The 19,513-nt window shown below is 42.2% G+C and overlaps 1 protein-coding gene across 1 annotated transcript in view; it reads left to right on the top strand.

The window, feature by feature from the left end:
* LOC117525490 (sarcoplasmic/endoplasmic reticulum calcium ATPase 2-like) overlaps positions 1–19,513 on the top strand; it is a 50,723-nt gene that overhangs the window by 16,574 nt on the left and 14,636 nt on the right. The window contains 12 exon segments of the mRNA XM_034187347.1: positions 10,432–10,598; positions 11,748–11,881; positions 12,039–12,057; positions 12,610–12,751; positions 13,271–13,437; positions 15,816–15,904; positions 16,283–16,385; positions 16,581–16,712; positions 17,564–17,689; positions 18,016–18,237; positions 18,481–18,592; positions 18,690–18,928. Coding sequence (XP_034043238.1) covers positions 10,432–10,598; positions 11,748–11,881; positions 12,039–12,057; positions 12,610–12,751; positions 13,271–13,437; positions 15,816–15,904; positions 16,283–16,385; positions 16,581–16,712; positions 17,564–17,689; positions 18,016–18,237; positions 18,481–18,592; positions 18,690–18,928 — 1,652 coding nt within the window.

Raw genomic sequence — 19,513 nt, 5'->3', positions numbered from 1 at the left:
CCCTGCCACTCTTGAGCCTCAACTCATGCCTTCTCTGGTTGGGGGACTGTCCTGCGGTGGCTCATCCTTCTCCGGTTGCCTGGCCCCCTGTCTCCCTGTTGGTTTGTTCTCCCCCTGGACTTCCGGTGCTCCTCCAGGACTGCCTGCTGCATCCCCATCTCGTGGTTACCTTGGCACCTCCCTTGGGTCTGAGGGTGGGCCATGGGGTCCGATGTGGCCGGGATGTGTGGTCCACTCCCTTCACCGTGCCTCTCCCTTCTGCCAGCTGCTTGGGTTAGGCCTCATGTGTCACACCCTTTTAATGCACTTCACTAGCTCAGTACTTGCATGCATATTATATTGGGTTTTACGGAGCACATTATAGGGTTCATATAGGTTTGCGGTCAGGTGTTGGTGATGGTTTTGCAGCACAGTCTGTGGCAGCAGTGCACTGCAGCCTCCCACAGCAGCTACCATCTGCTGCTCCTGCCCTGCCATTTTAATGCATACACTTTATTTCTACACATTTAGTAAATACACTCACTAATTTGAAGTTGGGTTCACTAGGTGGTGGTGGGTTTGCAGGGCAGGCTGTGGTTCAGCAGTGTGCCGCAGCCTCCCACGGCAGTCTGCCACCTGCTGTTCCTGCCCTGCTTTTAATGGAGCACTTTATCCTTGTTCACTTAGGGGGTCGCACACATCAAGGGAGATTCATTATAATAAGGTAGGGTAAGTGTGGCATGTGGCGTCGGCCCCGGATGGCTGGGGATGTCTGGGGCATTGGTGTGTGGGGGGGGTGCTGTCTGTCCTGTTCTGCTGTGGTCTCGGGGCCATACTCTGGCGCTTGTGGGGTGCAGGGTGCTGTGGCCTGTTGAGGAGGCAAGTGTTGCGGTGGGGCACATGTGATGGCGGGGGGGGGTGGACTGCTGCTGGGGGGATGGAGGCCATGGTTTTTGTGTGGGGGGGGGCGTGGATGAGGGGCTGGGGTGCGTTTTTTGTTGGGGGAGTCTCATGTGCATCCTGTCTCAGGGGTTTTGGTCCCGCCCCTTGTCTGGCTTGGTGGTCCTTGCCTGGTCTTGGTGTTCGGTCATGCCGGCTCTTTGCTGCCTCGTGCCTGTCGCCGCTGGGTCCTCCCTTGGGGGGCCATGGCCCGGGTGCTGTGGTTCTGGGGCGCCCCCTTTTGTGGGCCTACGCTGGTGCCCTGTGTGCTTCCCATTGTGTGGGGTTGCTTCCTGTGCCTCCGTGGGGGGGGGGGGGGGGGGGTTTGTGTTTTTGCTCTGCCTGAGCTGTTCCCCTGGCAGTTCGTCGGGCTGCCCTGGTGACCCTGGTGAGTGCTCTTCCTGGCCCCTGGGCCCTTCTACTATCCTTTTTCTCCTTGTTTCTCCTGGGGCCCTGCATCCTAGAGCCCTTTTCATCAGTTGCATGCAATCACGTGTATGGCTCCTCATATGCCGGAGTGGTCCACGTTGTATGGTAAGGTTCTGTACTTTTGTCTTGACCCAACACACCAGCCACAGTAGTGATCAGATATTTAGCTGTGATCTGGGTCTCTGTGTGTGGCTGGTTAGGTGTTTGTGGCCATCATCACAATTCGGTTTTGGGTGTTCTCAAGGGGATCAAGACTCTGGTGTCCTGGATTAAGGTATGGATGCTCATTAACTAGACAACAGACTGTCGCTGTCACTGCTTGTTCATGTGTGGTTGTTTGTCCTGGTATGTTGTATTGTTGGGGTTCCGTCTCCTTGGTGTCTCACTTTTCATCACTTCACAGTTATCACTGGCACCACTTGTCTTTCATTCTTGTCTGTCCTCATGTTGTTTTGGTGGTCAGCCCTTTCTGATAGACGTTATCTGTTAGCTTTAAATAAAATGTTATACGCTTTGGGATCCCCCAGTCAGAGGTGGTCAATGTGGCACGGGAAAGGGAAGTCTGGGGTCCCCTGCTGGATGTGTTGCCCCCGCGACCCGAACCCAGAAAAGCGGTTGAAGATGAGTGAGTGAGTGACGCTGATCAGGAAGGGCAGATGAACGTCATGCACGCACACCACATTCACTCATGCACTACATACTATTTGTCTTGGAAGAACAAATTGCATATATGTGTATATATGTACATAAATAGTTCTGCCAGTCTGCATTTACCATTACTATATATGTAGACAGGGGAAGAAAAATAATAATCATAAAAAAATAAATAAAATAAAGTTTGTGTTGGACTGTTGATGTCAAAGCACCACACCAAAATGTAAATCCCTTTTCAGTTTGTAAATTAATAAAATATCAAATGACAAGGATCTATTTTATCCGTTATATATGACAAATAATGAATGTTTTTATATTCTTTCAATGGAACGAATATTTAAATCGGTGAAAGGTGGAATGTACCATTCCACGAGGCAAAACTGAATTGAATGGTACATTCCATCTTTCACCTCATGAAATATTTGTACCATTGAACTCAAACATCCATTATTTGTGTACCGTAGCCTTGTTTGAGGGTCAGCGCTAAAGGGTTAAAATGAAAGAGCATATAACGCAATAAATGTACTTTCGGGGACAACCCCATTATCGCCCAGTCACTCGTCTGTCCCCATTAGAAACATGGCACTTTCTCTGAGTGTTTGTACAAATTATGCAGCAAACAAAGCGAAAATGTAAAGAATAACTGAAGATGCTGTGGAAAGTGGAGATGTGTTGTGGTTTGGTTATGACCCAGAGCTCAAACATGGTGAGGTAGTTGTGCAGGTGTCGATGTGAGACCGCAGCTACTCTGTCAATGTGTATAAATCGCACTCAGACTTACCAACACGACTTCTCCCATTTGCCTAGTCTTCCCTTCTCCACTAGGAACCGAAAAAACTGCACTTTTCGGGACTGCTTTGGTGATTACAGCCAAAAAGAAAAAAGTACACCATTTTTTCCATTAGAAGTGATGCTGTGTTTGTGCAGGCTGTCCCCAGAAATGGTCAAATCCTGTGATATCAAGCAGGGGTTCAACCCCCCACGATCCAGAAAAAGTGCAAAAACAGGATGAATCAGCTTCCTTTGGCTTGCCTCTTATCATGCTGGCTCGTAAAGTGCAGATCTGGCAATTGGTTAGCTTATAAAGTGGATACCTGGCAACACACTCGAAAAGGATAGTAAAGCTGCACCTGGCTGCGTTCTCAGCCAGAACCGCAACAAATGCTGCTTTTAGTTCAAACACAATCAAACATTTTCTCTAGGACTACCCCGTTTAAAGATGTTTGAACATGATTGAAGCTGTTAAGACTACAAACGCCCGAAAGTGACTGTGTAATGATGCCAATTTGGTGAAGTGGGGTGAAATTTTTGAACATCTTGAAAATTTGACCCCAATTTCAGAACTGGTGCCAATTATGGCTGTAACTACTGCATATACCAAGTTTGTTCAAGACTGAGAAAAGATGGATCAAGGAGTTACTGTGATGTTTAAAAACGCACCACTGTTTGCTTTTCATGATGAAACGGGGAGGAACGGTGCTCTGTGGAATTGGGGTACTGCCCTTTTAAGCTGAAGAAATCATTGGGATAATGGTGAAACATCTTGAAAATCAGTAAGAACTCCAGTTACTGCATAGTAAACTTCAAGACACCTCTGTACAGTCTTTCCCTTTACTGCTCATTTTTGTACCTGAAAAGTAAAATATTTTAAAACATGAAATGCTCTGAGATCACATACCTCTGCCAACACCTCAGTACATATTTTAACCCCAGGGTCCAAAAGCAGAAATCTGAAGGACCAGAAAAACAGAAATCTCCTAATGTTGTGCTTCCCTTAGTCTAACAAGAATATTGATCTGAATGCCAGCTTCTTCACTTCTCTTGGGTGAGTCTAAGTTACCAAATTGGCATAGAAACCAGCAACTGTATGTTTTTCACATCCGGTTAGCATGCAAACAGTTTTATTTCTAATGAACGGAACACAACAAAATGATTTTAACTTTTTTGGTGCCTTTACCATGAAAGTAAGAAGTACCATAAAAGTTTGTTGCGTTCATTCTAGCAGAAATAAATGTTTGTATGCCCATGGAGTATTTGAAAAAATACTGTTGCAGGTTTAAAACCCAATTCTTTAACTTGGACTCATCCAGTAATAACTGTTGGTAAGTTCTTTCAACTTCTCTGTTTTGTTTTGTTTTTGGTTTTGTTTGGTTTTTTTTGTTGTTGTTGTTGTTTTTTCATTTGGGGTTGCCACAGCGGAACCGATATGGATCTGCATGTTGATTTGGCACAAGTTTTACTCCAGAAGTCCTTCCTGGCACTACTCCACGGTACATGGAGACTGGGTAAGAGTGGCCTTGAACTGGGAACTTTCACCTCTGGAAACAAGTGCACCCACTGCTGCCCACTGTATAGTCCCATAAAGTTCATGTTTAATCCATAAAATCTGATATTTTTCAAATGTCTCATATTTTGAATACATGATTTATTATTATTATTGTTATTATTATTATTGTCTTTGTATTAATATCTGAGAAAATTATGCAAAAGACGGAAGTCACAATTCTCAAAATAGTATTGAATTAAAGTAGTAATATGCACATGGAAGTACAATAATGAAATACTTTTACAGCAACATCAAAGAATTCTTTTGAGTACTAAAATAGATCACATAGTTGTGAGAGAAACCAAAAAGGCCATTATGTCAGTAACGCCTCTCTCTCCAGCACTTTTCTCATCCACTCTCTGGGATTTTCTTTCTCACATAAACACGTCTAAACAGTTTACGAACTGCTCTACTTTTCCAAAGAATCCTGTCGCAATTTCCTTTACTAAAACAGAGACACTTAAATCAAAACATGCAAATTTTCTCTAAAATGTTGCGGTAAGTAGAGAAACAGTGTGATTATTTGACTGTAGTTTTGCTTTAGTTTTCAGAATGTCCTGGGCAAGATGTTAAACTGAATCTGATACTGCAGGTGGTCCTCCAGGCTGCAGACGGTTACCTTTTGAGGGGGTTGTGGCAGGATTGTAACACCCTCTGTAAAACCTGGCACCAGAAGAGTTCCTGTCCTGCTGTTCATGAGAATAACTCTGTTGCTGCCTTCCATCATAGTGTGTCATGGATTATGGAGGAGATGGTGGTGGGGGCCTTGGAGCACAGAGATTTTTGTCTCTGAAGGGTGGTTATTGGTGCGGTGTGCACGGGTCTTCACTGTACAATGGCATCCAGGTGCAAACCTAAGCTGGCTCTTGTGGATGGGTACCTGGAGCGTCTTTTCTGTCAGCAAGGATGATCACTTTCCACTGGTGCTGAGGGAGTTTGGAAAACTCTGCACTGTAGTGGGTGGATACACATTATTTTGGTTTAGTCACACCACTTGGTGAGATACTCAGGTAGTGGCAGTTAATGTGGTAGACTTGCTACTTCTGTTTTTTGCCTGATATCCTGTCATGAGCATATACTGAGACTTAGGCATTCTTTGGGTGTCTTAACTATCATCTCTGTACTCCCACTGAGGTGAGGGAGACTATTTAATCATAGCTTCATTCAGTGATTGATGACTGCCCCAGAGATGACACTCTACTGATCATGGGTGATTTCATTGCGATGACTGACAAAGCTGGCTACCATGACTGCTTTAGTCCCCATAGATCTGGTAACTGTGGTGAAAAGTGCTAAGTGCTCCTTGACTTTGTGAGTGGCTGGATCCTGGTTTCAATGTCCGAGTGTCACTATTGAACATAGTATGTGATATCAGCAGATTTATCATGTTCTCTCTCTCATGGGAAGACACTGGAGACTTCTGCAGAAATTTAAGGTTTATAAAGTGTCCATTTTGTGAACTCTGCCCACAAACTTGTAGCAGCACCCCTAAGGAGTTAGTTGAACTCCAGCAAACCGCCATCTGCTTGGTATGTAAAACTAAATCTCGCTTGACTTCAATCAAGATCAGACTGTTTTTGTTAGTGTTTGCATGCAATCTAGGTAGAGGACACAAATAATGAACCAAATGGAATGAGGGAATTATTTCATGACCAGAACCTGACCGATGCATCAGGGTTGGGTTGAGAACTGAGATCTAGGACAGCTGCCATTGTGAACACTATATATAGTTGTTTAGCTGCAATATGTCTGTAACTGTGTGCACTGACGTTTTTGGGGGTTTTCCCCCCCTCTATTTTATTAATTTATTTGCTTTTGTACTATTTTCTTACTATGGACATAGCAGATGGTCATCCCACTGGGCCTGGTTTGCTTGTGGTTTCTTTGTATAATCAAAATAAAATAAAAAAAGAAACCTCTAAGTTTTTCCTTACAACTGTCACCAATGTGTTTGCTCATGGGATGTGTAAGGTTTAAACCTTGCTCCAGAGTAGTAGTACCTTTAGATGACTTATGCAGTGATTTAACACTGTAAATGAAATTGAGTTGAAGTGCAGCTGATTGTCTACACATTGGTTTGTGGATGTAGCTTCAGCTTAGATCTAGGACAAGCCTCTGTGGACAGTAATCCAATTTCAGTTGCTTTTGGCACTCTACAGTTGAAGGCAACAAGGTCATGCAGTGGAGTCTTTACATTTGAAAGACATGGTTTCAACTCAATTTCAATTTATTTTATTTATATAGCACCAGATCACAACAGAGCTGCCTCATGGCACTTAAACGAGTAAGGTCTACCTTACCAACCCCTAGAGCAAGCACAGAGGTGGCAGTGTTGAGGAAAAACTTCCTCTGATGATATTGAAGAAGAAACCTCAAGCAGACCAGACTGAGAGGGATGAACCACTGCTTAGGCCATTCTAACAGTTACAAGGTTTTTATAAAGTTTTACAAAGCTGAAGAAACAGAAAACAGGAAATCACAAAAGCACAAAAAAAACAAGGTGCAATTGTTGAGATGACCACGCAAGCATCATAGGTTTGATATCGGCCTATATTTTTTGGTAGACTAGGGTCAAGGTTAGGTTTCTTTAGTAATGGTTTAATCACTGCAGATTTGAAACCTTTAGGAACAGATCTGGAGGTTAGTGACAAATTAATAATTTCCAACACAATAGACTGAAGAGTGGGTTACAGGTCCTTAAACAGTTAAGTTGGTGTAGGGTCAAATAAGCAGGTTATGCTTTTAGCAGAAGTTACAAGTTTCACCAGCGCACCCAGTGAGATACTATTAAATTTGCTAAATCTCAGTGATGCATCAGTGATGGCACCCACCTAAATAAAATGGTGTAGTGGCCGGACTAAGACATGCTGGGATATATGTAACCCAATGTCATCTATTTTTTTTTTTTCTCAGAGTAATCTAAGAAATCTTGAGCTGTAAATGGAGAGTGAGTTACAGGTGATCGTCCATTCATAAGTGTTGCCATCGTGTCACACAGGAAGATTGAGTTATGCTTGTTTTTGTTAGATCAGAGTAATAGACCAGCTTTGTAGTCAGTAGCACATGCTTATAGTCTAGCATTGTGCCAGATGAGGTGGAATAGTTTTGAACTATGCTATTTTCATTCTAAACCTCGAAACTTATGTTTAAGGCCATGTAAGTAATCATTGAACCACACCCAATGTGTTTTGGGGACCGCGATTTTAATGTAAGTGAAGCAATCATGTCGAGTGTGGTTGTGAACGCTGAGTTAAAGCTCTCCACAAGACTATCTGCTGAATGGTCATTTTCTGAAAGTGACGCTAAGATATCAGGCAGCCTGGCTCCAAGTTCAATTGTAGCTGATGAGGTGATGTGTTGCCATGATGATAAATAAGGTTTTCGTTCCAGTAAACAAGGCAACAAGACTATAAACTTAATATGTGAGTGATCTGAGACCACTGACGAAAGAGGCATGTTGTCAGTATTTGTGGCAGCGATACCGCAAACAAGGACCGGGGTATTTCCACTAACGTGTGTCAAGCCCTGAATACATTACTCGACTCCTAATATATCTATAATGTCCATGAATGATTTGTAGAGGGGGTCAGAAGGATTATTCATATGGATGTTGAAGCCACCAACAATCTGAATGTTATCTGCACAAGTTGCCAAATTAGAGCTGAACTCACCAAATTCATCTAAGAATTCAGAATATTGGCCTGGGGCATATATACGGTGACAAAATAGCATGGTTGATTTTTATTCTTCTGACCTTGGCTGTAAGTGGTATCCTGGACAGAGCAGACACTCGGATGTTAAAACGAATTATATTTTAGACCCCCAACGGCCAGTAAGCTAAACCCAGATTTATGAATTAGAGCAATTCCCCCGCCTTGCTTTGTATCACAAGGGACTTGACTAAATGTGTACGCCAGTGGGCAGGCTTCATTTAAAGGGAGGACAGCATAAACTGCACTGTCACCATAGTGGATTTTCTGTGCCAATTTTCGCACTAAGCTAATGGATTCCTAGCTCACATTTAATGTAAACCCTGTGTGTTCTCTTAATTTCAACTGCTCTATGGCCTGCTGTAAAGTCCTTCCCTTCCCTGTTTGCAGATAAGATTGCAGCCCCATCCCCAGTAGGGTGAAGGCCGTCTGGCATGAGCAAGCCATAGTGACCCCAGAAGGAAGGCCAGTTATCAATGAAACTAAAGTCTTGCTGTTGTCAAAATTGTGCCAGCCACCTATTCGATGACCAGAGACTATTAATTGATGATGACACACATCTCGTGAGGCACAAGTCCTCTCTGTCCATTTTTCTGACCTCTGAGTGTCTTATCCTAATATCATTGGCACCAACATGAATAACTCTTTGGCTATATCTCGTGTCAGTGTCGGCACCCTAAGGTGAAAGGCAGTGTCGGGTGCTCTGGCCGCAGTAATACTATAATGTCAGTTGGCAACAGTAATCTCACTTTGCAGGTGATAGAATCCCCTATCATTAATGCATAGCATCTTGGCCTGGAGATAAGGGTTGAAGTCACCTGTGGGCTTGGAGGGCTATCAACAGGCGTGTCCAAGGCTGAAAAAGGGTTCACAATTGACTGTGGCGACTGTGATCCGGACACCACAACCAGACACCAAGCCCTGCATAACTTCTTTCACCACACAACAGTCTGAAAACCAACTTCTTTAGCTGGAGGAGCTAAGCTAGCGCTAATGGAAGCGCTAGCCAGCCCTACGCTAAGCTCATCTGGAGTACCCATTTTGTCTAATTCCACTGAACTCAGAAGCTGTTCTAACTTATGGACATGGCTGTCTAAGAGGGACACTCTTTCTGTCAACATCGTGCAAGATTAATGTAGAGTGTAATGTAAGTTGTGCACCAGAAAATCCAAATGTGTAGCAGAAGCTAGCACAAGCTAACTGCTAACAAAAAACACTAACCACTCCTACACAGGAGTAAAATAATGAGCTACAATTCATAGCTGTTGCACTTAAAAACTAACAGACGTGTTAGACAAGTAGCAGAAATAAAAGAAACAATTACAACCTTGTATTAATTAGAAAAGTTGCAGTTCAATCTGGTTACCAAGGAGGCAGTCCGTCCAGGAAAATGTTGCCAGATCTGGTTGACTCCATTATCTCATTTCTACAGAGAAAGCTTTCAAGCTAGGGTGATGTGCCTCGTCATTATCTTTCCGGTTAATGGCATCATTTGCTTGCACATCCTGCATCTGTTTTTGTTTTAGTGGGCGGAACATATCAGGATAATAATATTTTCTACTGTTTTTGCTCAAGAGCTGTTCCATGAATCTGAAGTGTTGATATCTACTGCTGGTCTTTCGCTCTCTCTCTGTGCTTCTGTGTCCAGTCTCTTCAAGCTCTAAACTGTGTGGTTGGCATTAGGACACACTATCTGGACAAAATGTGTGTATTTCTCTGGAATGAGAAAAAAATTGAGTCTTGTTACACAGTACTCAAGCCATTATGAAAAATGATGGTGATAATTGTTGTGATTTATCTGCTTTGTTGAAACAATTTGGAAAGTGTTTTACAAGAAAGGAAAATATTGATTTTAAAATTGACACTTGTGGGATCACATTCACACATTTGGGGGAGGTGCTGGCCTGCAGGATTGAGAGACGGGTTTGTTATAACCAAAGGGTTAATTTCCCATCAGATAGGAAACTCACTGTGGTGCCATTGAGGTCCTTTATTCACGTGCTGCTCCTGGGATGGAGTTGAGCGCCTTGTGTGCATGTATGAATGTAAAGCACTTGAAGTATATTAAATGGATGGAAAAGCGCTGTAAAAATTTACCATTTTATCTTTGCTACTGCTTTACACCTGAGAAACGAGACCAAAACTGGTCCTCTGTGCGAAAGATGGATTCACAGATTTAAGTGGTTTGACTGTGCAACTGGCGTCACTGGAAGCATAGAGTTTACAGTGCCTGCTTGGGCTTTTGGAGCATGTACTGTTTTTGCAGTCATGTCTTACTAATTTATTTCTTTTTTCTTAGGCAAGATAAAATTAAATGTGGAGATTTGCGTATAATCACAAAATGTATTTAAACCCAAGCTCTGTGCAGTAATTATTTCTGCTCTGTCTTCCCAGTTGGTGATAAAGTACCAGCTGACATCAGGCTGACATCCATCTGTTCCACCACTCTGAGGGTGGACCAGTCTATTCTGACAGGGGAGTCGGTGTCGGTGATCAAGCACACAGACCCTGTACCAGATCCCAGAGCTGTCAACCAGGACAAGAAGAACATGCTGTTCTCTGTGAGTCACAAACACCTACATGCTGGGCAGCCCAGTCTCGTTTGAGGGCGGGCGCTAAAGGGGTAAAATATGACGCAATTTTTCTACATCTGGAGACAACCCTCGTCTGTCCCCAGCAGAAATACGGCACTTTCTCTGATGTTTTGGGCAAATTATATGCAAACAAAGTGAAAATGCAAAGCATAAGTGACGATGCGGTGGGAAAGCGGACATGTGTTGTGATTTGTCATAAACAAGTCACAACACATGTTGAGGCGGTTGTGCAGGCAAGAGAATGCACCTACTCTGATTAGCTGTGTAGGCTAACACTTACTGACACAACATCTCCCAACCGAAAAAACTGCGCTTTTCTCGACTGCTTCGGTGATTACAGCCGAAAACCATTTTTCGTTAGAAGTGACACTCTTTGTGGGGAGAGACTAATCCCCGGGCAGAGTGTGGGAGTGTCAGCACAAACCATTCGAAGGATGGTGGTTTCAGCGGAAACCATTTTAAAGCACCATGTTTTAAACCAGCACGACCACTAGGTGACGGCTAGTATACTTTTAAGTTTAGCGAGCCGGGCTGAATGGTTTGTGCTGAAACTCCCACACTCCGCCCGAGGATTCTCTGCCATGTTGGTGCCGGCTGTCGCCAATGTGGTCAAATCCCGCAATATCACACAGGGGTTCAAGTGAGACCTATTTCTGTGCTTTTTATCTATTTCACATTTCATAACTCTTATCGTACTCAGATGCAATCAACATAACAGAACCAGAAAACTCAAAAATGAATGACTTATTGATTGCATTATTCCAGATGTTTTGTGTTCTCTTAAAAACTACTTCTACTTTTAAGATCATTATTATTATTATTATTATTATTGTAAATTTTATATGTATCTTTATGCTTGTTTGGACAAATATAAAGATACAATAAAAGGTTTGTGATATCACTCTGGTTCACTTAACTCATTGGGTGAATAGGCAAGTTTGTGTCTCTCTACGTTGTGTGTACAACACAATTATGGTCTCATTTCTTAAGATCTTGCATGTTCTTGCAAACATTGCCTTTTTGTCTACTTCCTGTGGTTTCACTATATCACAGTATTATGATAAAGGCTTCTCCTGGTTCTTATTTTTTTATTGATTTAATTATTTTGTCATCCAGGGCACCAACATTGCAGCAGGCCGAGCCACCGGAGTTGTTGTGGCAACAGGGGTGCAAACTGAGATTGGTAAAATCCGAGATGAGATGGCCTCCACTGATCCTGAAAGGACACCGCTCCAGCAGAAACTGGACCAGTTGGAGAACAGCTTTCAAGGCAAGAAACACTGTATACATGTGTTTTGGGTAATGTTGTATTTGCTGTTATTTGAGACTTTTTGGAAGTATCAAAGCAAATGTAAAACGAAATACTTATATGCAGTCAGGTCCCTACGTATTTGGACAGGGACACAGTTTTGGTAGATTTGTCTCTGTACATCATCACAGTGGGGAGTTGAAATGAACTGTAAAGATGTGTATGTAGTGTGCACTTTGAACTTTAATTTAAATGGTTCAGCATGAATATTGTGTCAGTCATTAGGAATTACTGCCATTTTGTACACCATGCCTCCATTTAAAAATAATAATAAAAGACCTAAAGTCTTCACTTCAAGTGCATCATGGTGGTTTCATTTCAGTACCATTGTGTCACTGGTGGCAGGGCTCCAAGTTTAGCGCACGTTTTACACCAGATGCCCTTTATAACACAAATCCAGTTCAACGTGGAAAAGCATGCTTCCAGTCCTTGCTGTTCCTAAGTGGTCAAACAGCCAAGTTCTCATCAGGATCTGCTCTGCTTCACTTCTGCAATCTGATGGTATAATGTGTGTTCAGAGCAGTGTTTGTTGTAGACTACAGAGCCATTCTTCTGTTCTTAGTCCTGCACTGGCCCTGAGACCCATTTGTGCCAGTGTTGCAAAATTAGAAAAATGATCCAAATGCTTTTGTACCTGACTGTTGACGTTAATGTCCGTTAACCCTCTAGGTCATCAGTGTGATCTGTGTGGCAGTGTGGGCGATCAACGTGGGACATTTTAATGACCCCGTCCATGGCGGCAGTTGGCTCAGAGGAGCAGTTTACTATTTCAAAATCGCCGTCGCACTGGCTGTGGCCGCCATACCAGAAGGTCTGGATGAAAAATCTCATCTATTATGTTTACTATTTGTGTTACTAAGTGATTTTTTTTTTCTCAGTCTCTGTGTATTGTTTTATTTTATTTTTTGAGATCCCGGATTGTCATTCACCAAAACCGTTTCTTAAAAATAAAATTTTCCTATGTAACCTTGCTGAAACTAAGGCCATTTTCTACACATTTTAATTATTTAAATGATGTGATAATTATTACTACAGTGCTTTAAAAAAATTGTTCGTTCACATATCACACCCAGTTGTCAGAATGCAGTGAAGAAAAGTTAATGACTTATTCATTCTACTCATTTTAAGTTTTTAGCCTTGAATGTGTATTTGAGTCAAGGCCATACAATCCTGCTGCTTTAGATGACCATCTCATCAGCTGAAGAATCAAACCTGGATTTCTGTACAACGTTTAACTGTACAAATAATTAGTGTGAAGCTGAAACACTCTGTGAATTCTAGTAAGCTTCACTGAACCTTGGTTAAAAATGTTTTTGGTGTGTTTCCTCAGGCCTCCCAGCAGTCATTACAACCTGTCTGGCTCTGGGCACCAGGCGGATGGCCAGGAAGAACGCCATAGTTCGCAGCCTTCCATCAGTGGAGACACTCGGCTGTACATCAGTTATCTGCTCAGACAAAACGGGAACACTGACCACCAACCAGATGTCAGTCTGCAGGGTAAGATGTGATTAAAGAGATGATCTTAAACTGAAGGGTGGGTGTATGTGACGTCATTAAAGAGGCTGACACTGTGTGATTGATAACATATTTACGATGACCCTGATTAATAACACAGCTGAGAAGAATCAAGTCGTCACTCCAAATTAACATGTAATTCACTTTGGTTTGTGTGTGTGTGTGTTTTTTTTTTTAAGTGAAGGAACTGCTCATTAAATCATAAATAAGTAGTTTGTGTTATATGGCTGGGGGGGCCTGGCTGCCTTTTTGTTTCTGTCCTTTGTTTCTCCTTCCAGGTGGCTTGCATTTGGGACTCTGAGTGGCTGTGTTGCTGAGGTTATCAGGACCTCACCCTGATCACCTGCGGCTCGTCAGGACTCACAGCTGAGGTGCATCTATATGGATTGGAACATGGTGGCATTTAAGACTGGAGTATACAGTGTGTATTGGCCAGAGACTCGACCTTGTGACCAGACGGGTGAGATCGTCGTCTCGGGAGCCATCTCATCATCAGTGGATGCAGAGAACGTCCAGGGTTTGATGCACGGTCTGTGAAAGAGGAGGGGGTGAGGTCTCACGCTCGTCAGCACACTTCCTGAGGTACGTTAGAATTTGTGACTAACATTTATACAGTCAGTAAATGTGGTGTCCCTCACACCTTTATTATATTGAGCTGTATGTTAGTCATGTATCGGCTTCCACTGCAGTGGAGTTTTGTGAACTGGATGTTCCATGCCTGCAAGTTGGGAAGCTGATTAGTAATCAAGCCAGGAAGTGTTTGCTGTTTGTACACCTTTAAGTGTTCTCTCTGTGTGTAGAGTGTGGACTCACATAATGGTTCCTTCTTTCACAGACTCGGTTTGTTGCGGCCACCTGGGGGGTGTCGGCGGGGTCCTTGGGTCCGAACAGCTTCTGGCTCCGGACCGTTAGCGCTGCTGGGAGCGCACCACGCCAGACCGCACTTTCTTTTGTTGTATTTTGTATCACTGTTATGTATTAAATTCAGTTAGCCTTTGTACCGTGCTCTGCTTATTTCATACTGGGTCCTTCAAACGCTGGTCGGTTCTCCGAGCTGCGTCCGACACATAACAGTTTGTCTTTTATGCATATTTTAAAGTCTAGATAAAGTGGTGGGGAATATTTTCGTGTGAATGGTAGAAGTATGCGCTGCTGTTCTAGTTTAACCTGCGATGTGCAAATGGTGAAAAGGTCTAAAAAAATCAATCTCTTTCCTGTGATGTCATCCCAGACAATCCACAGATTTGCTATTTTGGTCGATTATTGAAAACTGTTTGAGACCATTTTGTTAGGAAAGACTTGCTGCTGTTGATTAAAATAAATAAATAAAAGTTTCAAATTTGAAATGTGTTTTTGGTACACATTTTCATTAACTCCATTGTCTTGAGCTGACAACAGAAAAAGCATGTTTGCTTATACACGTGCTATTAGTTACGCAGGTTGTAGTATACAAATAATGGATGTTTATGATTTCAATAGTACGAATATTTGATTTGGTGAAAGCTGGAATTTACCATTCAACCTTTAATGGTACGTTCCAGCTTTCATGAAATAGTCGTACCATTGAAAGAATGGAAAAACTTACATTATTTGTTTTATGTAACGGTGAAAATGGACCCGTGTCATTTTATATATATATATGTGTGTGTGTGTGTGTATATATATATATATATATATATATATATATATAGTGTGTAAGAAGAATTGGCAGCGTCAATTAGCTCCTTCAAATCGTTGTTTAGCCTTTTTTGTCCATGAAGATGTTTGTTTGCTTTTAATTTACCAAATTATTCATGATTTGCAATACAAGATGCTATGCTGTAACAAGTGATATTTGTGAATTGTGTGTGTGTGTGTGTGTGTGTGTGTGTGTGTGTGTGTGTGTGTGTGTGTGTGTGTGTGTGTGTGTGTGTGTGTGTGTGTGTGTGTGTGTGTGTGTGTGTGTGTGTGTGTGTGTGTGTTGGCCTGCATGTGCATGAGTGCGCACATGTTTTTGTGTCTTTTTTTGCAGTGTTTATACACTGGATCAGTGATTCATGGGAACAAAATGCCGTTCATATATTCAGTGGTCAAACCTCTCTGTGTGAAGGGACTTGAGCCCGAGTCTTTTTTTTTTTTTCTCCTAAAGAACGCTGCCTATCCTCACTGTCAGTAAAGCATATGCTGTGTCTTAAAATGTGAAGTTGTAAATTTTCACGTTTGACACCGGTCAGTTATACCCAAATATTACACGGCACGTCAGTTGACTTAAACAGTGAGTGTTGCGCTGAATGTGGCACTAATCTCGGTTGTGATTTTCTAACATTATTAAGCTAATTAACTGCTGCAGTGTGTGTGTGTGTGTGTGTATCCACGTTTAGATATTTGTTGTGGACAGTGTGTCGGGGGATCGTTGCAGATTGAATGAGTTCACAGTGACTGGATCTACTTATGCTCCTGAAGGCGAAGTGTGAGTGCCTTTTAACCTTATAACCCTTGACAGTTTACCCTTAACCTCCACTTAAAATTGTAGGAAGTCTATCAACTCAGTTTCTTTAAATTTTAGAAACTGTGTTTTGTTTGATTGTATACACACTGTTTAAGCATGTGTTTAAATTAACTTTGTGACAATCCTGCAGTTTCTGCATCCTCATCCAATGACATACGCATCAGGAAATTGCAAATCTTTTTTGTTTTTTTAAATGTCTGTTGTAGTACCAAATCTTAATTCATGAAGTTTTGAATTGATTAACTCTGACATAAGTGCCCACAGAGTGTTAACAGTGAGTCACTCATTTTGCTTCTCTTTTTCAATTCATGTTCTATGCTTTGATCTGCTTTTCTCCAGTTACAAAGATGGCTCAGTGGTGAAGTGCAGTCAGTATGAAGGCCTGGTGGAAATGGCCTCTATTTGTGCGTTGTGCAGTGACTCATCACTAGACTACAATGAGGTAATAAATAAATAAACATGGCTGCTGCTACAGATCAAGCCCTGGTAGATTTCCATTTATGGCTGTCACATGATGTCAAGTTTGAATGTGCATTTCATTAAATGCCTATTTACTTACATTTATAATCAATAAGCAGTTAGATTTAAATGTTCTCATAAAAGTTTATTGGTCAATGACGATGGTTGTTTTGCGTAGGCCAAGGGCGTGTATGAGAAGGTCGGTGAAGCAACAGAGACCGCCCTCTGCTGTCTGGTGGAGAAAATGAACGTGTTTGACACAGATCTGAGTGGACTCAGTTGTGCTGAGCGAGCTACAGCGTGCTGCTCTGTAAGTTTGGCAAAGCAGAGTTCTGGAGTGAGACTTCAAAAATACTTATCTTGGTTGCACATTACTATGACCTCTGTATTTTCCCTAAAGTTGACTTCTGTGGTGCAGTTTGTCAGCTGCTGCAGTAGATTTGTTTTATCAGTAATAAACTGAGGATTCTGTTATTTGGTTAAAAAAAAAATTAGCAAAATTTTACCCCCACTCAATGAATTTGGTGCATTATTTTTTCACCACGTCCAAGTGTCAGTCTGTATGCTTTGTTTCGGCACAGTAACTAATGAACCCCTTGTTTGATGAAATCTTTCTTGGTGGTGTATTGGGGGAGGATAGAGGAAGGTTCTTTTTGAAAATGGCCATCGTCCATGATCCAATATGGCCACTATAGATGGCATCTTATTTTTTGTTTCTAAAGAACACCTTATCTAACTGAAACATTACTTGTTGCTGTGTTGGTGGGGGCTAGAAGAAGTATCCTTTTTTTAAAATGGGGCTAAAGTGGCAATTTTTTGCTGTACAAATGCACCATATACTATCTTTAAAGCACCAGTCTTTTGATATAGAAATAATTCTCACACTTCATTATCACCTCTACTATTAAACCATGCACCAGTTTAACATACGAGCAGGGGATATGCCAGGTTGCTCTTGTTATTATTACAGTAGTATGAGGGACTTATTCAACTTGCCAAATGATTTTCTTTGTGAAAAGGGTATTTTTTATTTATTTCTATTAATTGGCTCCAGTTTGATATCATCATCTTTGTTTTATGTATTTATTTATTTTTTTTTGTTGCTACAAATCCTCTAGAATGAAGATGGCATTATAATTGTCATTTTCTTGTTGTCATCAGGTGATTAAGCAGCTGATGAGGAAGGAGCTGACTCTGGAGTTCTCCAGAGACAGAAAGTCTATGTCTGTCTTCTGTTCAGCCAATAAAATGAGCCACTCTCTCACTGGAGCGAAGATGTTTGTCAAGGTCAGAGACACATGCTACAACTTTTGTCAGCCCTTTTGTATTTTAATTATTTATTTGTTTATTTTTTATTTTGGGAATGAGTAGAAAATAGTCTGCATTTGCTCATTTAGTTGGTTTAACTGCCCCAAATTGGTCATAAACAAGCAAAGTCTCTAGGAGACACCCTGGACCAGGACCACATGCTTCACTCTTTGCACCGTGCTCCTCTGTCCTTTGCATCAGTAACTATGTGCCGCTACGGTCCTCAATCTTTTCTTTTCTCATCTCTCTAATATGTCTTCTTCAGATGTCCACGTTATAACTTACTTCCTTCAATTTTTCCTCAGGGAGCACCAGAAAGCGTTTTGGAACGCTGTAATTACATCCGAGTCAGTGGATCTATTCGTTTACCTTTGAGTCCAGGACTCCGGGAGCAGCTCCTGTCCACTGTACGGGAGTGGGGTTCAGGCCGTGACACTCTGCGGTGCCTTGCCATGGCAACTAGAGATACGCCCCCTGATATCCACAGCCTTAACCTTGAGAACCTGGCTGCTTTTTCTGACTATGAGGTGAGAATGGCGTTCATTATGTTGATATACTGTAAGTTGTTCACATTAATTCTCCTTGTCCTGGCATGATAATACTGTATATGTAATACAGTTCTTATGGATGTACTGCTGTGAAAACTTGGACAGTCAGCAGAACATGTTGGGCTTTCCCAGTGGCCCTAAATGTTGATGGTGTATGTTGAAGAAACTACAGAATGAAAGCTAGTCTCCTTCACCTTCTCACCAACTCCTGACTGTCCCCAGTCTGACCTGACATTTGTCGGTTGTGTCGGGATGTTGGACCCCCCAAGGAAAGAGGTGCTGAGTGCCGTCCGAATGTGTCGTCAGGCCGGGATACGAGTCATCATGATCACAGGTATGAATGTGTTACTATCAGCATCAGGGTAACATGCTCTCTGTGATGAGGGCGTGTTTTGTTGTAGTGCTGATAATATGTTGATTCTCCACTCCAGGTGACAATAAGGGGACGGCCTTGTCTATCTGTCGCCGTGTGGGCATCATCACAGAGGAGGAAGAGGAGCAGGAGGGCGAAGCTGTCACCAGGGGCCTGACTGGCCGAGAGTTTGATGAATTGCCCCCTCACCTTCAGCGTCAAGCCTGCCAGACAGCAAGATGTTTTGCCCGAGTGGAACCAGCACACAAGAGCCGTATTGTGGAGTATCTGCAGAGCTTGAGTGACATCACTGCTATGGTGAGTGTGCCACTTTTGACTAATAACCGTGTGTGTGTTTGTGTATAAAGTGCTAGTAAATAACACAAAGGATCCTATCCTCCACACGGCAGAACATAAGTGTTATTTGTTATTTTCACCTGAAACAGTTGTGGTTTTCATGCCCAGTGCCTCAGAAATCTAAATTGCAAGTAGAATTGTGGTAATCTGTGTGTTGGTTTAAAAAAAAAAAAGGTGTGGTCAGATACAGTTCTGGTACAGTGCCATTTTCTTGGAAACAGAAAATGATAGTGCCATAGACCACCAAAACTTGGTTTAAAATTAAGAATAGCGTATTTGTAGTAATTAGGTACACTTTAAATAAGTTTACAACAAATGTACATCCTGTTTGTTCACATAATGACTTAAACAATTGTGGAAAAACTGCAAAACTTACTGTCACTGCTTCACCTCAGGAAACTTTGGTGTCTGCTGGAGCGCTCTGACAGGTTGGCGGAGGATCCGCTAACTTGACAGAAAACCTCTTGAGTCCACCGTCTAAACAGCAAAAAGTGCTGTGTGTCTGGTGCATGTCGACTCTTAAAGAGTAACACAGATACTCTGGTT

The sequence above is a fragment of the Thalassophryne amazonica genome, chromosome 15, assembly GCF_902500255.1.
Source record: "Thalassophryne amazonica chromosome 15, fThaAma1.1, whole genome shotgun sequence".
NCBI lineage: Eukaryota > Metazoa > Chordata > Actinopteri > Batrachoidiformes > Batrachoididae > Thalassophryne > Thalassophryne amazonica.
Note: the sequence above shows the minus strand (reverse complement) of the source record. Positions and strands in the feature narration are given on the sequence as shown.